The sequence below is a fragment of the Ailuropoda melanoleuca genome, chromosome 10 (assembly GCF_002007445.2).
Source record: "Ailuropoda melanoleuca isolate Jingjing chromosome 10, ASM200744v2, whole genome shotgun sequence".
NCBI classification, from domain to species: domain Eukaryota; kingdom Metazoa; phylum Chordata; class Mammalia; order Carnivora; family Ursidae; genus Ailuropoda; species Ailuropoda melanoleuca.
In genome coordinates, this window is record NC_048227.1 from 88,454,285 (window position 1) to 88,476,830 (window position 22,546).

General features: G+C 44.6%; 1 protein-coding gene across 5 annotated transcripts in view; it reads left to right on the forward strand.

Moving 5' to 3' along the window:
• Positions 1–969: 969 nt before the first annotated feature.
• Positions 970–22,546, forward strand: part of PHACTR2 (phosphatase and actin regulator 2) — a 252,458-nt gene continuing 230,881 nt past the window's right edge. Inside the window, exon 1 of one of the 5 annotated variants that reach the window (XM_019796139.2) lies at positions 970–1,311. In XM_019796139.2, the coding sequence (XP_019651698.2) occupies positions 1,230–1,311 (82 nt within the window). In that variant the 5' untranslated portion in view covers positions 970–1,229. The remainder of the gene's footprint in view (positions 1,312–22,546) is intronic. The other 4 variants (XM_034669222.1, XM_034669225.1, XM_019796145.2 and 1 more) reach the window with 4 other exon arrangements.

A 22,546-nucleotide genomic window follows, 5' to 3' on the forward strand; every position in this document is an offset into this window, starting at 1 on the left:
CAACTCACAACCCCAAGATCAAGAGTCCTGGGCTCTTCTGACTGAGTCAGCCAGGCGCCCCACCTAAGGGTTAATTTCTAACAATGAGTTAACTCACCTTGGGAGAGTGTTGAGTGGGGAGAAGACACCATGTTTTGCTGTGATGTATGGCTGGGAGGGAGCAGGAGAGGGGAAGGAAGAGGAGACTGGAAGGTGTCATGGGTTGTCAAAGATGAGCCTCAGTCCAAAAAACCCATCCACTCCCGGGCTGCTTGCATCTGTCACCCCATCCCTACTTCCTGTCCATTCTTCTCTCCATGAAAGAATAACCAAAAACTTGAAACTCGGCCTCTAAAATTTTGCCAAAAATGGCAATAAGAGTCAGTCCAATATGAAGCGTATTTTTAAAAGACCTCTGTGTGAGCGCTGTGTTGATGCTCCTGGGTTATCAGGAAAGATCCCACTCTTCCTGTCTGTGCTTTATTACTAGATTTTTCTCAAGAACAGCATCTCAGACTTCGGGGGCTTCTATTTAACTTGGGATTTGAGCAGTTATTTTTTTTCACATGATAAAAATGCATTGCTTTGTCAATAAAAACTATTGTCTTATATTTTAACATCCATATAAAATGTGAAGAAACCCAAATATATTCAAATAAGTACATTTAAAAACCATAACTTAAATAACATCAGAATTGATACATAAGCCCTTTTATTGAGCTTATAACAACTGATGCTTTTGTTTTAGAAAAGTCCAGATTGATTTTGCTTTAGAAAAATCCAGATTGATTTTGCTTTGTGGTTTTTGAACTCACGGTTCTGGAATTCAACAAAAGTTCTGCATATTTAAAATCTGGCATTTCTTTGTAAATAGAATGACATTTTACCCATTAAAAAAATTCCTGAAATAAGCTTTTCCTGGTATATGGACTGGTGCTCTCTTAATTTTCAGACCCATCTTTTCCTGCTTTAGTGGCTTCAACATTGTCAGCCGGTTGTGATGTGCTCTTCTGATAAGCCCAATGTTTAGTGACTAAAGAACCTTTGTATACAACCCAGGGCATGTTCCTTCTGGAAGCTTTCAGCAAGTTCTGTTTGCCAGGTGCTGTGCTGGACGCCTTGGGCCAGGAGGTGTTTGCTGTCTTCAATCAATGACTCTTTGTCTTGCACGTGGGGCTGCACAGAGCAGAGGACTCCATGAGGCACCTCAAAAAAGGGAGGGATGAGTGAATGGGCCACTTCATAAAACGATGTACAGGACCAGTCTCATGTCTTTCGGTACCCTGGGTCATCTCTCCAGCATCCCTTGCCCCGGTGCATGGAGGCGTACAGGTAACGGCAAAGCCAGGGTCTTTGTCTGGAGTCTTTGATTCCTGGTGTGTTCAGTGAAGAGGGAGTGAGCAATGTCGCAAACCTGGATGTTTTCTCAGTCCAGCTGCCTGGCCGCCGGCACGAGGTGCTGCTGCCCGAGACTGGCTCTGCGGCTCACGGTCACTGTCCCACTGGGGAAAGGCCTTGCTTGTCCACGCTTTGCCTGTGCTCTCAGAGCACCTTTCACTGACCTCCAAGGATATAACTCTTTGGGTCAATTTTGCCTGTCAGCTATTGTTCTCCAGAGCCTAACGCTCTGCCGGGTGGTTGCATCCCCAGGGGCTCCTGGGCCCCATTCACAGCTGCGCTGGAGCTGCCCTAGGCCAGAAACCATGGATGCCTGCTTGCTTTCCATTTGTGTAGCTCAGAGTGATTTTTTACCAAACAAAGGCCATCTGGCTCTAAGTTTACTCTCTGTCTCTGCCTCCTCACAGAAGAGCAGAGCTGCCCTCATGGGAAAGGGGGGACGGTCTGGCCAGTGCAAGTGGGTGCTGGGCAGAGCAGACAAGGGGTGCTCAGATCCAGCGTGTGCCTGCCCTGATCAAGCTGTGCCCTGGTGTACAGGTACACTCCCCTCCCTTTGCACAAAGGCCCTGGGCTTCCCATCCGTCCAGGAGCCACCCTTAGTCAGGCTTCATCACAGAGGGGGTGCCTTTCATCTCATTCTCACAGAGGCACCCCGTCAGCTGATGCGGGCCCTATAACCGAGGCTGGCACAATTGAAAATTCAGCTTCACCTGTTACCCTGTAGCAGAGGCCGAAACACTTTAAAAATCATCTTCATCTGTTAGGTAAGGACTTACATGCAAAGTCAGGTTGCACCTGACCTGGGGCTGAGACCAGAAATGCTCCAGAAACAGAGGCAACACTTGGAAGCATTTCCTCATGCGCGCTCTAGCATGGCCTCACCTGGCGTGGAGCGTCTCTTTCCTCTCTGCTGACCAGCTTTCTCCCTTTCGAGTCGGAACAGATTCCTGGCCTCACAGGTGCTTCTCCATCCACCTGCTTACCCACACCAGGCTGGCTGGCTCAGGTGGTAGAGCATACAGCGCCTGATCTTGGGGTCCTGAGTTCCAGCCCCACACTGGGTGTAGAGATAATTTAAAGAATGAAATCTTTAAAAAGAAAAAAAAAACACATTATGGCTTCTACCTACCTTACATCAGCCTCACCTTTGCTTCCTTTTAGCTCTTGCCTCTATGTTTACCTGGAAACATTTCTTCATATTTCTTAGCTCACATTTCCTGGAAGAGATCTATTGTTTGCAGCCACTTTTCATAGTAGGCCATAGGTCATAGGTCATAGAGAAGCCTGGGGATTGTCTGTCCTTGATTGGATACCCACCCAGACTCAAACCAGCTGTGACCTGGAGGTGGGGTCACACGGTGCCAATATGGTCACTTAGAAAGAACTGAGCCCGGGCAGTTTCCATTCGTTTACTCATTCATTCATTCATCTGGTATTTGTTGAGGGCTACGATATGCTAGACACTGTTCCAGGCACTGGATGTGCAGAGGTAAGCAGATGTGGTGTTTTTTTTTTTTAAGTTTTTATTTATTTCTTTGAGAGAGAGAGCATAGCAGGGAGGAGGGGCAGAGGGAGAAGAAGACTCCCCACTGAGCATGGAGCCTGACAGAGGGCTCGATCCCAGGACCCTGGGATCATGACCTGAGCCCAAGGCCGATGCTTAACCAACTGAGACACCCAGGTGTCTCAGCAGATGCGGTTTTGCAGTTGTGGGGGTACCACTGAGAGCAGAAACCGTTCAGATAGGGTGTTGCAGACCCGGTACAGTGGCGTGTCTGGTCATCTAAGCCATTGTTATTTGCCATGATTATGCTAAAAAAAAGGGACATGATGATGATGTGTTCTTGTTTCCAGAGGATGCATGAAAAGCTAATTATACCCAAACTGGGCAAGCTCTAGTTTGCATCGGTAGTTCACTGGTAGCATTGAGACCGATGGCAAAGCTGTGGCTTTATCTTGAGCTCTAGCTACTGCAGAGGCTGTACCAGGAGAGGGATCCTATCTTGATTTTTCATTTATTCATTCAATTAGCAAACAGCTAATGGGCCAAACACAGGCTGCAAAGATATTCCTAAGGAGTTCACAGTCCAGTGGGGGAAGGACAGGCAAATAAACCTAACAGCTGCAATGCAGTAAAGTATGAGCTATGACTCGTGCCCTATTCCAGGCCCCGGGGAGAACCCCAGAGGCTTAGCTCTATGAAATGGCTCATTGCAGGGTAATCAGGAAGGACTTCCTGGAGGAGGTGAAGCCTGTGCTATCTCCATGCAAGAGGAGGAACTGGAAGGTGGAGTTGGGGGAGGTGGCAGAGGAGTGTTTGGGGACAGGAAACAGTATAAGCAAAAGCACCAAGGCCTGAAACAACCAGCATTGTCAGAGAACACTGAGCAGTTCCTTGGGCTCATGGTAGGGTTCCTGCGGGAAAGGGGAGAGAAGGGAGACTGGGGGCTAGGCCAAGGCCAGAGAATGAGAGCATTCCTGTGTCTGAATGTTTCCCCGGGAGACACAATTTAGGTGACATTTGTAAGGCATTTGCAAGCTTGATAGAGTGGTATTCTGAGTGTATTCTGACATCGACATTGAGTGACAATGGTGGGAGGAGCCCAGACAACTGAGATTTGAGACACAGAACCGTGGTTATTATCTGTGTGGCCTTGGTTAACTTACTAACGTTCCCTCTGCTTGGCGTCTTTAAATCTGACCTGGAGACCATCAGTAACAGTAGCACCTAGCTCATGGGATTTTTGTAAGGCTGAAACATGGAAAAACTTGAACTTGAAAGTGCCTCCTTCCGTTATGGGACTTACTAGGGTATATTTAAATTATGCATTGATTTGTCTCCTTCCTCATACTGTAAAGTCACTGGAAAGAGAAAGTATGTTTTATTTATTTTTGCATGCTTGGTGCCAGGGTCAGGTGTATGCTAGGTGCTTACTAGATGTTTACAGAATTAATGCATGAATTACCTAAAAGTCCATTTTTTTGACATCAAGTATCTCTACATCAAAAATTGGGCAAAATAAATAAATAAATAAAATCGAACACTGGGTAGAAGCTCTGATGTCCAAATGTTTTCAAATGAAAAAAGTGAACTAACCAGAGTTTTGAAGAGCCGCTCTTGAGGTGATTAGCTCTTCCTTGGGGGTATTGTGGAAACTTGCCCTTGTAACATCTACAGAAGAAATTTGTGAAAGGGAAGTTGTGCATGTCAGTCCAGCTCAGGCCGGTGATGATGGAATCCAAGTAACCAGGCTTCCGCAGCCTCGCTGGAATTCAGGGCCACATGGACGCACGTGTGCAGTCAAGCGGGCAGGAGAAGGAAGCACGTGCTCCTGCTGATCCAGTCCTGCCTTATTTACACCCACTATCAGATTTCATCTTTATAGCAACCCTGCGACAGCTCCACTTTTTAGATAAGGAACCCGGCTCAGGTCGGGTCACCCAACCAAGTCCCACAGGTAGCAGGGAAGTAGTCCAACCCATACCCCAATCTCTCTGACCTGCAGGCGCCCAGTCTTTTCTACCGCATGCTTACCGCAGTGCATGTCCATTGCCTCTCCCAGCAAACAGCTCACACGTCCCCCCCACCCACAGGGAGGAAATTGTGTCATGTTTTACTCTACAAATACGATTATGAGAGATCATCATAATAAACCTCTGTTTCTCTCAAAAGTTCATTTTAAGGCCGCAGCCTTAAATCTGTCTGTTTTAAAGTCTATCCAACACTTCAGATTTCTCATATAAATGGCAAATTTGAATTAACTGGGACAGGATTCTAGGATCCCATATTTTCAGGCAAGTACATGTGAATTCTCATTACTTAAGTGCATTGTTTTCAACGAAAACTACTCAATCTTGGAGTCATGTGTATAACTCATGCACAAGAACCATATCTTGTCTCAAAGTACGAGTGTAGTTTCAGTTACCGTGAAGCTCAGGGGAAAAAAAAAACACACATCACTGAAGCAGCTTTAATGTTTTAAAAATACCATACCGGGTGACTCATTATCTTTGATCACGCTAGCTGAAATTTGCACAGAGAAGTAGGTTGCACGAGCCTGCCTTAGGAAGGGTTCTGAGATCTGGCTCCCTTTGTGACCTATTGGCTAAAACTTGACATTTATATGCCTTACTTTGCAGTTTTCTTGATGTCTTTGTGAAGGCTTGAGAAAAAACAGCAACTGCTTATCCTTCATAACAGGAAGAAACTTGTGACCTAAACAAAAGTACATTATCTGTATGCAGAGCTCAGGACTACGACCAGGGCAAGAATATCATAGGTGTGATGTTCCGATTTTGGATCAGCAACTCACATAGTTTAAGTTTGAAGCAATTTATGGCCATGATTCCCATAATCAGTGTTGGTCTGTAATCTTGTTTTGTCTTCATGTATATTTTAGCCCACCTGAATGTTGCCATATCTTCTTTTGAGGTCTAATTTCTATTAAATAGCCTAAACATTGATAACAAACATACCTTAAACCCATCTTTTCCAACCTATTGGGCATTATAAATCTCTGGTTTCTGTTCCAGATGCCTGGATGAAGGTGATAGAAACATGTGATGATGCTGAACAATGTGATTGATACTTTAAAAAAATGTAATAGAACTTATGTCTTCAAACAAATATTATGTTTTAAAGCATCATACTGCAAGAGTATATGCTTGTTCCAATTATAATTTTTTAAAAGATTTTATTTGTTTGAGGGAGAGAGAGAGTGCACAAGCGGGAGGGAGAAGGGGCAGAGGGAGAGGAAGAAGCAGACTCTGTCCTGCCACCCTGCTGAGCAGGGAGCCAGAGAGCCCAAGGCAGGGCTCAGTCCCAGGACCCCAACATCACCACCTGAGCTGAAGGCAGATGCTTAACTGACTGAGCCACCCAGGAGCCCCTGCTTATTTCAAGTATGATGTTACTATATAAAACAGTGTTTAACAAAAGTTTTAGGGGCATCTGGGTGGCTCAGTTGGTCAAGCAGCTGCCTTGGGCTCGGGTCATGATCTCAGGGTCTTGGGAATCGAGTTCCACGGCAGGCTCCCTGCTCAGCGGGGAGCTTGTTTCTCCTTCTCCCATCCCCCCTGCTTGTGCTTTCTCTCTCTGTCAAATAAATAAATTAAATATTTTTTAAAAAAAGTTTTGCGGTTAAAATGTTTGATCCCTCATTTTAGCCGCTTGCCTGGATGACAGCGCAATTGTAGCTCTTTCTAAAACTCATGTCTGTCTTTCAGAGACATAGTTTTATGTCGGTGGGACAGATGTGAAAAGGCATTCTGGAAATGGCTGGGATAGTGACCCCATTGTGGGAGTACATTTTTTGTCTCCCAGCATGATTACTTTGGTGGGAATAACAATCATTTCAACATCTAAGTCATTCATCTTACTTTATAGTAATGCTTCATACCCCCAAAATATATAACCATGCGAAGAAGCATATGCTAGCAGGCAGGCCAGTTTGGATTGTTGGTCCAGTGACTCTGAGATTAAGCAAGGAAAGAAGGCAGCTGTGACATTATGGGGTGGGGCTGGGGGGTACTTAGTAAGATGGGTGTGAGGATTGCCATAGCAAGGATTTGATCAAATGAACACATTTTTGTAGCCAGTAATGGAGACTGCCTTGTCTGAGCAGAACAGGAGAGATTGCTATTAATTAATTAATTAAAAGTAAGCTCTACACTCAACGTGGGCCTTGAGACCCTGAGACCAAGAGCTGCAGGCTCCACCAACTGAGCCAGTCAGGCACCCATTATTATTATTATTATTATTATTATTATTATTATTATGGATACAAGAGGAGCCACAAACCAGGAAGTAGAATTGCGTCTCATGAGGCCCAGACCCAGGAACTGATAAGTTACCTGTGGCCAAGAAGGGTACTCTGTCCATTCCTCCTGCATTTTTTCTTTCTAAGGATCTATCTGTCCATGTATCCATCTCCTTCCATATACCTATGTTTCCATTCATCCTCCCATACCAGATTTCTCTGCTGTTGTGAGCATGTTTACCACAGAGTTCCCAGATTCACACATCTTCAGTTCCAGAGAGCAGAGAGACTCCTCAGTGCCCCCTTGGATCCCAAGTTGAGATGCCCAGTCTGCGTTGGTGGTATAGTGGTGAGCATAGCTGCCTTCCAAGTTGAGATGCCCAGCCCGGGCCAGGTAGCCATTTCTGTAACTGGCTGTATCCATTATGCGAGCCAAGTGAGGCTGTCAGTGTGTACCGTCATAGGTGTGAAGATAGTTTGCAGGTAAGAGATGAGGGGTGGTGGGCAAACGCATCTAAAGTTACATTACCTCAGTGGACCAGAGGACCAGCGAGGTGAGGAATTCCTGAGCTTTGGGAGGCTAAAGCATCACTGAGAAAAGTCAAATGCTTGTTAAGGTGAGAAAGAAGAGACAGGGCGGAGTAACAAAATCACACAAGGTCAGGAAACATTTGTCTCTAATGAAGTGAGCTTCCAGTAGCACAGTGGGGTGTCTTGGACTTGGGATGGGAGCAAGGGGGAGGAATTTTCTTGGGGAAAAGCAAGGGTGTGAAAGTCATTGGCTGGAGTACGGGGTGGGAGCATGTTGGAAGGGTGGGCCACAGGGAGCAAGCAGAATAAAAAATATAGGGGAGAAGAATAAAGAATATGGTCATGAAGACAGACATCTTTCTCTCTCACCTGAGTGATGGGATACCTGATGTCCCCCCCCCACAACCACCACACCCACTATAGGGTACACATTACCATGGGCTATGTGGGCCTCTTTTATTTACTTTTAGGGTTTTTAAAAATTTGTTTCAGAGGTAGAATTTAGTGATTCATCCATTGCATATAGCACCCAGTTTTCATTACATCAAGTGCCCATCACCCAATAATCCCTTCCCCCACCCGCATCCCCTCCAGCAACCCTCAGTTTGTTTCCTAGAGTTCATCATCTCTTATGGTTTGCCTCCCTCTCAATTTTCATCTTATTTTATTTTTCTTTCCCTTCCCTATGTTCATCTGTTCTGTTTCTTAAATTCCACCTGTGTGAGACCATATGGTATTTGTCTTTCTCTGACTGACTTATTTCGCTTAGCATAATACCCTCTAGCTCCATCCATGTTGTTGCAAATGACAAGCTTTCATTCTTTTTGATGGCTGAGTAATATTTCATTGTATATATATATATATATATATATACACCCCACATCTTCTTTATCCATTCAGCTGTCAGTGGACATCCGGGCTCTTTCCATAGTTTAGTTATTGTGGATATTGCTGCTATGAACACTGGGGCACATGTGCCCTGTCAAATCACTATGTTTGTATCCTTTGGATAAACAGCGCAGTTACTGGGTCATAGGGTAGCTCTGTTTTCAGCTTTTTTTTTTTTAAAGATTTTATTTATTTATTTGACAGAGATAGAGACAGCCAGCGAGAGAGGGAACACAAGCAGGGGGAGTGGGAGAGGAAGAAGCAGGCTCCCAGCAGAAGAGCCTGAGGTGGGGCTCAATCCCAAGACCCTGGGATCACGCCCTGAGCTGAAGGGAGGCGCTTAACAACTGCGCCACCCAGGCGCCCCTGTTTTCAGCTTTTTGAGGAAACTCCATACTGTTTTCCTGAGTTGGGTCCCTTTTATTTCCATTCAGCCCTCCATGGTCATTTTACCAGACCTCCCCTTCCTTTAGGAATCTTAATAGTGGGTTTTACAAGTAGATTAGGCCTCTGCCTCTTTTCAAATGCAATCCTGTGGTAGTGAGTTTGATTCAAACCCTGGCTCTCTGGAGAGAGATGGCAACCAGATAGCAACCCTGGCTTCTAGAGCCTGTTTGGGACACGGGATGGCATTCTTCTGGCCTGGTCTGATTAAACATTTCTCAGCTTGGGTTTAAAGTTGGCCTTAGGTCACAAGCGGTTGTCCAGACCAAGATTGGTAGTTTTTCACTGGGATGACAAATTCCCAGAGAGCTGGGATCTGAAAGAAGTCCGTGGCCTCAGGTAATGGCAGATGGGAATGTTTTCTCAGGTCCAGGAACACACTGGAGGGCCCACCAGCTGATAAGCAGCTGCAGAAGGAGAAAAGAGGTGTTCTGAACTTTCTGGTGCTGAAAAACCTACCTCGTCCCTCAGAACCTGTGTGCAAATATTCCAGTCTTGCTTCCTCCTTTGACTGCCTGGCTGTTGCTCCTCCTTTTTCTGTCCACACCTACTTTTACTGTTGCTCTTTGAGCCCTCTCCCTCCAAGCCTTCCCTTGATGATCATTTTTGCAGGCCCTCACTTGTGCGAAAGTATTACTGAGGACCGGGGGTGGAGGTGTCTCGATATGATTCAACTGGTCCCTGTGCCCCATCAAGGAAGCCCTTAATCCCGGGCTGTGGTTTTCAGCCATTATCACCTTGCTGCTTTGTTAATAGTCAACAGGCGAAAGAGGATGGAAAATTGAAGTCCTGATCAGCTACACCAGAAAGCACCAAGTCTGCCATTTGCTTCTAGAAGGGTATTGGTGATGTTTCGATGCCTCAATGGGTGACTCAAATCAACTCTAGTGGTCTGTTGACTAGAGCTCTCATTTGAGTTTGCATCCAACTTAGGTGATAGTGACATTATCGAATGTAGCATTTCTCAGATGTTACTGTGCTTATGAATCACCTGGGGATCTTGCTGAAATGTGGTAGGTTTGGGATTGAGATTGAGTTTTGCATTTTCTAACAGGCTTTTTCATTGTGCTGAAGCTGCTGGTCAGTGTACCACACCATGACGAGCATGCCTCTGTGCACAAGGTCAGCTATCTTAAGGAGGAAATTCTCGTAACATTGATGTACCTCAAAATTCCATCCAGGGAGACTTCCATCTTGCGTGAAAGTTGACTCTTGGGGCGCCTGGGTGGCTCAGTCGTTAAGTGTCTGCCTTCAGCTCAGGGCGTGATCCCAGGGTCCTGGGATGGAGCCCCACATCAGGCTCTTCTGCTGGGAGCCTGCTTCTCCCTCTCCCACTCCCCCTGCCTGTGTTCCCTCTCTCACAGACTGTCTCTCTCTCTCTGTCAAATAAATAAATAAAATCTTTAAAAAAAAAAAGAAAAGAAAGTCGACTCTTGACTTCCTCTTTGGCAAGCCTTGCTAGGTATTATTTATAGTAGTTGGAAGCACTGAAAGATTTGGGGGTGGGGGTGTTTAGGACTTACACTTACATAGGATATTTTGCTTCATGAGTGCCCATGTGAATTGGCTCTTGGGACTTTTATCTGCAAACCCCTTAGAGTCTTGTGTCTAGAGGGTCAGTAGATAGTAGGAATAAGAGATAGAAGTAGAGGGGTGCCTGAATGGCTCAGAAGAGCATGCCACTCTTGATCTCGGGGTTGTGAGTTCAAGCCCCATGTTGGTTGTAGAGATTACATAAAAACAAACAAACAAACAAACTTAAAAAAAGATAGAAGTAGATTTTGGGGGGATATACATAACATTGTATTAGTTTCAGCTGTAAATGATTTGATATGTGTGTATATATTATCATATATATTATCAAACATTACATTTTCAAGACTTATTTATCTTACAACTTATGAAGTTTGACCACCTTCACCTAGAATTTTTTTTTTAAAGGTTAAAATACTTTATTCACTGGAAATTCAAAACTCATATCTATTTGTCTTTTTTTCTTTTTTCTTTTTTAGATATATTTGTTTTATTTTAGAGAGAGGGGGCAGGGCAGAGGGAGACAGAGAGAGGAAGAGAACCTCAAGCAGTCTCCCTGCTGAGCATGGAGCCCGACACAGGGCTCGATCTTAAAACCCTGAGACTATGACCTGAGCTGAAACCAAGAGTGGGACACTTAACTGACTGAGCCACCCAGGTGGCCCTCAAATCTGTTTCTTTCTTTTTTTTTTTTTAAAGATTTTATTTATTTATTTGACAGAGGTAGAGACAGCCAGCGAGAGAGGGAACAAGCAGGGGGAGTGGGAGAGGAAGAAGCAGGCTTATAGCAGAAGAGGCCTGATGTGGGGCTCGATCCCATAACGCCGGGATCACGCCCTGAGCCGAAGGCAGACGCTTAACCGCTGCGCCACCCAGGTGCCCCTCAAATCTGTTTCTTAAGATAGCATTACCTAAAACATGAAAAGACAAGAGTGAAAAATGAATATACACTTTTGAAAAGTTTTATGTCTGTGGAGAATTTTCAATTCTTCATTCCTTAGGGTCGGTGATGCCTTTTGTAGGGCAGAAGGGGCAGAAGCTGAAGGAGAGGGTTGCTGAGGTTACTGATGCCCAGACCAGGCTGTGACCATAGAAATCAGAAGGGACAGCTCGGGAGCTGTTGCCGTGATGGGCAGGCCGTGTACCTCCATCTCAAAGACACCCGAGTATCAGAGTGTTGGTGCTGGCCCCGATATTTATGAGAATGCTGGAAAATAGGCAGATTTGAGGATGCAATCAGAAGATTACGTTAGTTTTGTCAACTGTGGTTAATGTTAGAATACCTGTGGAAAATACCCTGTGATGTGAGAAATACAGCAGTTAGAGAGGCTGCAGCTCTAAACGGAGAACTTTGACTTACTGATTGTGTCAGTCACGTGACACTTTATTACTGCTTTGGATATTGCAAGAATGTTCCCACATAACCACTACATTCAATAAATTATTATTAAAGCAGCCACTATGCAGTAATCTTTAACTTTTCGTATGAATATGCACGGTCTCCCCTCTTTGAGCACAGCCTTTGGTATTAGAATTTTGTAAACTCCATAGTGCCTCACCCATAGTAGCTGCTTACAGAGTGTTTGCTGGAAGCGACAGATCATACTGGCGAGTATCTGTAGTCACCCAGAAACAGTGAGAAGCCACAGCTGGGGAAAAAAATGAGAAGAGTAAGAGGGAGGGTGTGGTGAGGGAGGTTCGCAGCGCTCAGATCGCCTAAGAGGATCTAAAGAATAAATGCTAAAAAGACATCATTGGACTGCGTCTGAAGGAAGTTAGAATTCACAGCCAGAACACTTTCAGTGAGGTTCTGGGAAGGAAACCCAGAGAGGCGCTGGGGGAACTGGAGTTGAAGGGAAGTTTCAGGACCAGGACCACAGATGGAAATGAAGGGGGGTGGAGGAAGTCAGCATCAACAGTAAGAGTCTTCTTGTGAAGCAAACACTTTCCACACAGCACCTTTCAGTAATCTTCCACTTGTGTGGTGTTCTGTGCTGGGTCCTGTGTGCTCGTGGATGATGCGAAGCCCGTAGCAGATGGTGCTGTATCAGAATTAAAAACAAATCGAAGATCGGTTTTGAAAGGCTGGCGTGATCTTTCATATTCAGCCACCTGTCACTTGCCAGGTATTCAAGGAAAGAAGTGAGCAATGATATTTCATCCAAAAGCTTAGAGGGGCTTGTCCCAGCCTTGCCGTGTGCCCATAGGGCTAACACCCACGCACGGTTGTTGATGTATCAATGGGGTCCTTAGTGAGGTTCTGCTGTGTGCCGGGGAGAAAACAAAACCCAGCCCGTGGAGCCTACGTGACAGTGGAGAATGTCAAAGATGAACAAGGCTGGACAGTAGTTAAAATGAAAAGGTCAGATTTTCATCAGTAACATACTTTGGCAACAGAGAAGAGTCCAGCGTGAACTGAACCCAACTTTCGATTCGTATGGAGGTGACTGGCAGTTTAAAGGGAGAATGAGGGAGTAGGGGAGGGGGGTGAGCAGGGGTTCAGTGGAGTCAAGGAAGTGAAAAATTACAAGAAGTGGGAAGTGGGGGTTGGTACATGGGAAACCCAGCTGGGTTTGTTAACTGGTGCTCATCGAAGTTAGGTGCCTACCATCCCACCGAGGCTGAGAAACAGGGGCCCTACCGTCAGGTGTTGCTGGAACAAATAGTAAATTCTTTCTGCAGTCTTGAGTTTTCTTAGGCAGACCCTTTAAGGGTTTGGGGGAGGTGGCTAGGGTCCTCCTAGGGACATGACCTGGAGCTATTAGAAACTATCTTAGTGTTTGTTCAAATATTTATAGGCCAAGATTGAGGCCTAGTCAAGTCAGAGAGGAACAGTCAGGGAGAGAATCTTTGTCAGTCAAGAGAGATAATAAACAAAATACATAAAGAATATTAGATGGTGATAATAAAGTTGCAAGGGGAATAGGGAGTGTTGGGATAGAGGGAACATTTGAGTAAAGCCCTGAGGAAAGTGATGGTGAGAGCCTTGTGGGTGGCTGAGGGAAGAGCCTTCCAAGGCAGAGAAGAGCAAAGGCCAAGACCAGAGGCAGGGGTGTTTCCTTTGTTGGAAGAGAGGACTGAAGGGTGGAGTGAGCCAGGAAGAGGGTAGGACATACACTCACACGGGTGACCGGAGGCCAGGGGCCTCTGTAGAACATTGTGCCGGTGTTGACCTTTTCTCTGAGATGGGAAGTCAGTGGAGAACTTTGGGCAGACAGGTGTCATGTTTAATGAAAATGTGGAAAGTGAAGTTGGGAAGAGGACTGTTTGGTTCACACAGTTATCAGTGGATAACTGTGCGCACATGTGTGACAGGGCGATGGTGTCTGCCTCCTCTTTCCCATGTCCTTTAGTTAATGGACAGTAAATAGCAAATTAGTGGATCCTCTCAAGTTAACACTGTGTGGTGTGGCTGAGCTAATGGACAACCTTCAGAATGTCATCTCACTTCCAACAATTCACCTTGACATTGAACACTAAGGCACAACATTTCTCCACTTTCCCAGCCACAGCAAATTCAGTTTAGATGTTCCCTATCATTAGAATAATACATTTGTAATATAAAAAGTTCAACCGAGGGGTGCCTGGCTAGTTCAGTCTGTGGAGCGTGCGACTCTTGATCTCAGGGTCGTGAGTTCAAGTGTCACGCTGGGTATAGAGATTACTTAAATAAATAAACAGATAAATAAATAACAAAAAAGTTCAACTGATACAGATATATATATATCTGTATATATATTGATACAGATATATATATATAATAAAAGCATAGTTCCTCTCACATTCAGCTTGTGTTCTTTCAGGCTACTTCTCTGGAAACACACAGCTACATAGGAATAATTTTTTTTCCCTACACAAATTTGGGATTATGCTATGCGTACTCTTTGCCAACTACATTTTTTATGGTGCCAATCTTAAATATGATTTTAAGACATTGCAATTACAATACAGTGGTTATAAAGTACAATGTTATTTCCTTTCCCTGTGCCTATATTCCATATTCAACTATCAAGAATATCCAGTGTATTTACTAGAGCAGCTCAGCTTAAAAATTGCCATGGAATTGCAAACTATATTTTCTACTCAGAAATTTCTTGAACATTCTTGCGTGTCAATACACATGATTCTAATTTATCCATTTTAAAGTTTACAGAAAATGTTACCGTGTATATGTATCAATCATATTTTGTGTAAGTACTTCCCTGTTGATCAACATTCCATTTTTTCGCAGCTTTGAAAAAGATCACCTTTATTCAGAATCATAAGGCTTTTGTTTTTTAATTCTTACTGTTAGGAAAGTTTGAAAAAATAGATCACTTTGTACGGTGAAATCCATTTAATTATTACTCAAACACTTAAAGCAGGTTTCTCACAGTGTGCATGAGTGAATTCAGCATGATCCAAACTCAGATATCCACTCCTTGTACCTTTCAGTGTCTGCAGCAAATATTCTATTTTTGGCTTAATGTTTGATATTACAACCCACATTCAGGGAACTTTGGACATCTGTGCCTCTCTGCATATGTGGGAGTACTTATTTCCATGAGAAGATTTCCAGGTGAAAGGGTATTAGATTTTTCCCCCAGTTTTATTGAGATATAATCGACATATGGGAGGTTACCAGTTTTTAAGATCTAATAGGTACTGCTGCATTTCCCCCGAAAGTCGTCTTGAATTTTTACTCGCAGCAGAGTATGCGTGCCGATTTCCCCCCACCCAGGCGAGGACTGGAAAGTAATTAACAGTTTTTGGCTTCTGCTAGTTTAACAGGTATACATTATGTCTTTAATTTTACATTTTTCCGATCACTAGTGAACCTGGAGGGTATTTTATATTAGTGGCCATTTGTAGTTTTCCCCGGTGCACACGTCTTCTGCCCGTTTTTCTGCTACATTGCTCTCTCAGCTCTTGGGTATTAAGGGTCATAAGCCTTTGTCTGATGTATCCGTTGCAAGTTATTTTCTGCTGTTCAGTCGCTTTCATTTTGCTCTTCGCCCTTCTGTTGCTCAGGAACAATCCAGTTTTGATGTGTGAAGGTGCGTGTTTATACACAGAGGATTTACAAATATGCCATATATGTCTGTATTTGCTTTGAAATGCCCTTCAAGAAAAGCCATTCGGGCTTCTGTGATGCTTATCTTCCCTTTCTCGAGTGGGAGGCTTCCTGCTTTTGCCGGAGCCTTTGCGCAGGGCGTGCGTGTACCTTCGTGTAACAAGGGCCCGGGGCGGGGGGGATGGGGGGGGCGGTGATTCAAAAGAGAGTGTATTTACATTCAGGTCAGATTACTGTGAACATCTGTGGAATTCGGGGATCTTTTCTCGGGGGCCAGTTACAATGTGGGACACCACCCCGCCTGAAGCAAGTTGCTATTGTTGTTGCTGGCCAAATTGGAAGGTGTTACTTGGAGCCAAAAGCCTTTACTGCTTTTGCACCAGCACTGCGGCTGCAGTTCCCTGCCTCCACCCCCCATCCTTGTTTGCGTTTGGGAACAACTAATATCACCATCTGTGAAAACTTGCGCGGAACAAGGGTGGGAGGTGCTTTCTGTGTGTTTTATCCTCTTACCATGATGATCGTCGACAGAGACGTCCTGCATGTCCTTTATGGGTTCATTTTCTGCTTTTCCTCTTGGTCCAGTTTGCATTCCTAAATTCTGGCCACAGAGAGGCAAATACAATGGACAAGCACCTCATAGGGTGTCAGAATTTACTCGATCAGATAGTAACCCTGGCCACCTGTTTGAGTAATTTTTTTCCTAACTAACCATGTGAGTTGCCTTGTTTTCCTGAAATGTTAACAGGACCACCTATTCTCATCCCCCCACTTCCATTTGTAGATAAAATTGAATTATCACCTCAGGATGGGTTCTTGTCATGCAATATAATCACAAACACTGAAGAATTTAGGGCACATTGACATTTTTTGTTTATTTTCATTTTGTGTTTATTTTTTTAGACTTTTTAAAAAAGATTTTATTTATTTGAGAGCGAGTGAGAGAGTGGGAGAGAGAAAGCAGGAGCAGGGGCAAGGAGCAGAGGGAGAGGGAGAAGCAGACTCCCCGCTGAGCAGGAAGGTGGGGCAGGACTTGATCCCAGGACTCTGGGATCTTGACCTGAGCCGAAGGCAGATGCTTAACTGACTGAGCCACCCAGATGCCCTTCATTTTATATTTAAACTGATGTTTAGGGGTGCCTGGATGGCTCAGTCGGTTAAGCAGTTAAGTGTCAACCTTCAGCTCAGGTCATGATCCCAGGGTCCTGGGATCGAGCCCCTAGTTGGGCTCCCTGCTCAGCGGGGAGTCTGCTTTTCCCTCTCCCTCTGCCCCTCCCCACCACTCGTGCTCTCTCTCTCTTTCTCTCAAATACATAAATAAAATCCTTTTTAAAAAAAAAAAGAAAAAGAAAAAGAATAAAAGGAAGAAAGGAGTGAAAGAAGGAAGGAAAGAAAGAGGAAACCAAAGCTTTTTTATTTTTAGCAATTAATCTATTTGTAATGTCACATTGGAGTTAGTAGTAGAAGGGACAGTGAAGACTCAAGATCTTTAAGAAATTAATAAAGGAACATATATCAGGGACCTCACACAGGTTTCTGTTCTCTGTAGCTAATTACCAAATTCTCCAGCTTTGAATTTTTCAACACAGACTGAGGTACTGTACAGTCTAACCCTTGGTTGTTCTGGACTGTAGTGCTTAAATTTATTTATTTCAAGACATTATATATGGACTCTTGTTCTGGGCATGTCCAGCGCTCCTGGGTGCTAAGAGTTAATCAAATGATGTCCAAAGACACGGGCAGATGTGCTGCTTCCTGTCTTCCTTCCTCCTAGAAACCACATTTGTCTTTGAAATAAAAATGAGGCCAGAAAGAAGGGGCCTGACTAGGCCCAGCTTCACTTAAAGGGGGGGTCGTAGGAACTGGCCAGAACTTCTCCACAGAGTTTTCCAATAAGAAATTCATTTGTTTGACCAACTTTTCCTTTTAAAAAATAGACCTTACCTGCAAGATAAAGGCCATTTAGTGGTCGTTCACACTCGTGTGTAAATTACTTTCATCATCATCACCATCATCATCACTGTGGTATTGTAGAGAAGCTCACTGTGAACATTTTTGATCCTCAAAACTGCTTGCATCCAGTTTGACTCTTATTTACCCCTTTCCAAGGATAGAGGGAAGTGAGAGGGAGTTTCCAGCTTTGGGTCCTACAGCCAGTGAACGCCGAGCAGAACTCAAACCCAGGTTTTCTAATTCCAAGTTTAGTGTAATCTATCAGATGGATTACACTCCCGCATCTGTGGGAACAAGCACTTTGGTTGGGGATTGGGGAGGAGGAGCGAGAGGGTATGGAAGAGTCAGAAGCAAGGTGGGCAGAGACAGGTGTGGCCTAATGGGGAGAGAGCCCGCTGCGGTCACTGCCCAGGCTCTTGATGTCCCATGAACTGACCCCTCCATGCGGCCTAGTCTAGCGTCTCCTGATTCTGGCTGTTCTACTTTGACCAACTCCCTCCAGATGGTCTCATCTCAGGCCTGGACATGCCAATTCCTGGCAGTTTCCACTCCCACCCCATCCCTTCCTCCCCCCATCCCTTCCTCCCACCCATCCCTTCCTCCCCCCCACCCCTCCATCCTCATTAGCATGCTATGACCTTAGAAACCCAGACACGTAGTTTCTTTTGCCTGGATTCTGAAAGAATCATGAAGGTGACATCTCCTGAGTGGAAACGTAAGTCAAGCCATGTTCTTGAGCTGGTCCAATTTAGGCCCGTGGTCCATGGAATAAGCTAGAACCATCTTCCAGTCTTGAGCACCATCTGCACATTGCTGCCAGACCACCCTTCCCAGTGCTGCTTTCATTTTCCTTATTCCTTCCTCAGAAACACACGTGGAAGATGGGCAGGATCCTTCATGTCTAGTCCAGCCTTGCCTGTTTCAGGAGCCCCGGCAGCATGAGCCCTTCACCCCCTCCCCGAGCCTCCCTTGGGTCCCCCCACTACCCTGAGTCCAGTGCTTCTTTGTTACCTCCTGACCCATGTCTTCATTTGTGCCCCAGATTAGGAATGTACAAATGGAAAGAGTTGAGAGAAACATTGTTCAATCAAAATGTATGGGCTTTACTTGGATTCTTATTCAAACAATCTGTACAAAAAGGTAATACTGAATATTTGATATTAAGGAATTAAAATGTTAATTGTCTTTAGGTGTGAAGTGATAATGTGGTAATGCTTTTTAAAAAATAATGGTCTTGGGGCACCTGGGTGGCCCAGTCAGTTAAGCATCTTACTTCAGCTCAGGTGGTGATGTTGGGGTCCTGGGACTGAGCCCCGCATCAGGTTCCCTGCTCATCGGGGAGTCTGCTTGTCCCTCTCCCTTTACCCCTCCCCCTGCTCATGCTCTCTCTCTCAAATAGATAAATAAAATCTTTAAAAATAAAAAAAATAATGATCTCCCTCTGTTTACATTTAACAATATTATGGGGAGAAAGACGTTGTCTACCTTTTTTTCTCCAAAATGTTCAAATCACTCTTACTTCGCTTCTTCCCTTTACTGTATAAATGATCTTCTATCTGCATTAGAAATCTTACATTTCTAAGTTCATATGTAGTAATAGTGCTAGGTTTTTAAAAAATAAGTTGTGAGTGTCAGACCTATTATAAAGACCAAATTAAATGTTTCCATGTTCATTTTCACTTGTTAGGACAAATGGTAGACCAGGAAGCTATTTTCCTTATTCTTATCTTCATAATTTTTCTTAGTAATATCTTGGGCAGACGAAGGAAAAGAGGATATGTAAGTGAATTCTGTAGTGGCAAGGTAGATTTTTTTACAATGGAAAGAGGTCGAGGTCCTCTTACAAAATCAGTTAATGCTGGCTGTTTACAAACGGGCATTTGACTAGACAGGTATTTGGAGTTTCAGACTTTTGAAGAGAATTTCAGGCTTTTGCTGCACTCTGTGGACCGAGAGTGGTGATCAGATAGCTTGGTAGTGCGTAAGCTCCTCTCTGATGATTGAGCAGCTGGAATGCATGGGTATGGCTTAGGCTTCTCCCTCCCTCAGTCCCTGGGAGGAAGGGAGGTCTGTTACAAAGCCCAGTGAAAGAAGAGGGGGCTGTTGGCAGGAGAAACAGGTCAGAGTAGCTTTCAGCCCCTCCCAGCCCCTCTTTGGCTTCTCCCACTTATGGGGTGAGTGGAGGCTTGCTGGGCCACATGAGGAATGACCTACTCTTTAACGGTCTGTGAAGATTTCCTGGAATGGGATCAAGGCTTTCCCCCACTGTAATACATAGATGATTGTTCCAGTTGAGTGAGTGTCCTTGTCCTCTACTTCTCTGGGGTAGCTTTGGATCTTGCCTGAAACATTCTCATTGCAGGCATCTGCTTTTTATTTGCATCTGATTGAGTGGGTCAGCTCCAGTCACATCTCGAGGGCCATGATGAATTCATAGCCAGGTCCCCTGGATCTAATGTGAGACCAGCCTGTTTCGAAATTGTCACTGATCCTACGGAGGAAATGTCAGGAGATGGGAAGGAGAGGGAGAAGGGGAAGACTTATGAGTTATTTATTAGTTTGTGATACTATGTATATCAAGGGTAACTCTATCCTGACATCTCTCCCTTTATCTCCACCCTTTGCTCTTCCTGGATCTGAAGTAGGAAGAGACAATGGAGGAAGAAATTGAATATAATTCATTCATGAGCATGAAAGACAATGCCTTCTCTTCCCTCTCTTTGCCGTATAGCAAATGTTGCCAGTTATTTTCCATTATTAAAAATATATATATATGAGAGCAGGAATTATGACAATTGTTACGAAAACATTATCAAGATATAGAGTTCTTGTATATAGGAATTGTTTTAAGAAAATAAATAATTTGATGTTTAAAACTCTTTTCAGTATATATTGCATAGTATTATTTACTAAAATGCAATTCTCTAGGTTTAAAAAAAATTAAAATCAACCCCCTAATTAAATGACTGTACTCATGGAGAGAGATCCTGGGGGAAAGTATGTTGCAGAATTTCTTTTCTTTTCTTTCTTTCTCTTTTTTTAGGGGGAGGGAATGAGAGAGTGAGCTGGGGGGCATGCAGAGGGAGAGGAAGAGAGAATCCTAAGCACGCTTCATGCAGAACCGACGTGGGGCCCGATCTCACAACCCTGAGATTATGACCTGAGCCAAAATCGACAGTCAGACGCTTAACCGACTGAGCCACCCAGGCGCCCCACGCAGTTTTTATCTTTATAAAAAGAGCCCTGCAGTTCTGATTTTTCTAATCAGTTGATTGATCCGTTGGGCACTGGAGCAAGTGTTTGATTCTACGTCTTAAATTGGGCTAATTCATCTGTGACCCATGGGACTAGTAGCCAGTTAAAAATGACCAGAAATCTGACTCAGTTTTGGGTAACTGTCTTGAGCTGTCTTACATAGATTCTGCCATTTACTCATTTATTTATTTGATCAACCATGACAGAGAATCTACTATATGGAAGGTGTCACAGGAAAAAGTGAATTAGACATCATTAGCCTCTGTACTTAGGATCTTTTTTCTGTGACATAAACAGACCTCTGACTAATTTCATTTCCATTACCTTTCCGTGTAGTGTAATATGGGCTACCCTAGGAGGGAGGCCTGACCTGGACTGGAATTGTCAAGAGAGGCCACCCAGGGGAGGTAATGGATACCTGAGCTGAGTCAGGAAAGATTAAGTGGGCGTTCACCAAGTGAGAGAGAAGAGATCATTTCAGGCAAGGGGAGCAGTGTGGGTACATGAATGAGAGGGAGTATAGGGACCATGGGAGGATAGTCGAAATGTAAAATGCAAGGGGTGTGTGTGTGTGTGTGTGTGAGAGAGAGAGAGAGATCAGGGGTGAGATGTGGGAGGAGAGTGATATCGAGAGTTGACAGGAGTTCTAGGCTTAGGACCAATCGGCACCCTAGGGAACTTTAAATGATGATCTGGCCAGACTCCTGAGCCTGGCCGCCAGACTGGGTTAATCAGTCTTGGACCCAGTTCGGCTTAGTGGGTGGCCAGGCTGGCATAGGCCCAGCACATCTCAAACATAGGCAAGGATTGGAGGAGATGCAGCAGGACTGACCTCCTTCTGACCTTGGCATGGTGCATATGCTGCTGGTGAGCTATTCTGCCCCTCTCAGGAGGTTCTGGACCCCTGAGCCTGGTTTCCCTTAGGGAGGCTGTGGCCTGTCAGTAACTGGTGGGGGGGAGGGGCATTCCAGTACTGTTCAATCAATGCATTCATATAGTGCTTACAGACTCTCTGAGCTTGGTGGGTGTGAAGACCCTCAGACCCTCCAACACAAGCAGAGGGTTCTTGCGTATCGAGGAGACTACAGAGGCTGAACTCCCTACTTCTTCAAGCCGACTGCTCACAGTGGGGCCTCGTCCAAAAAGACTGGGTGACCTCACATCAGACATAGACCAGGCAGGAAGGAAGGAGCTGCCCTTAAAAAATGACTAACCCAAAGTGTTTCCTTCTATTCTTTACATATTACTCCTTTTATTATATGTGGAGATAAAAATGAATGTGGAAAATTTTTTAAAATTTAATTTGAATCTGAAATATTATTAGTATGTAGCGTGTCTTAAAAAAATACGAGTAACTATTTAGGAGTTTCCTAACTCTGTTCTGAGTTTAATTCAGTAATTCTGAGAAAGTGGCATTTATAGACTATTCATACAAATAAAATGTTGAGTTGCTGTCAATCCTCTCTTGGTTTTTGTAGAGGTTCTGGTCAAAAGACAAAATCATGCATCATGCACACGAACCAAGGCCATGTGTTGTGAGTCGGGTAGCGTGGCTCGTAAGAACGCCGGGTCTCTGCTCTCAAAGCGTCTTGCGGGAGCGCCTGGTTCCACGTCGGCTGAGCGCCCAAGGCTGGCTCCAAACCCCATCTCCCCTGCCAGTCAGTCATCCTGCTCCCCGCGCCCGTGTTGTTTGCCTTCCCTACATAATTCAGTTTGTCACCTGCTAAAATGATCTTGCTGTGTTTCATTTGCA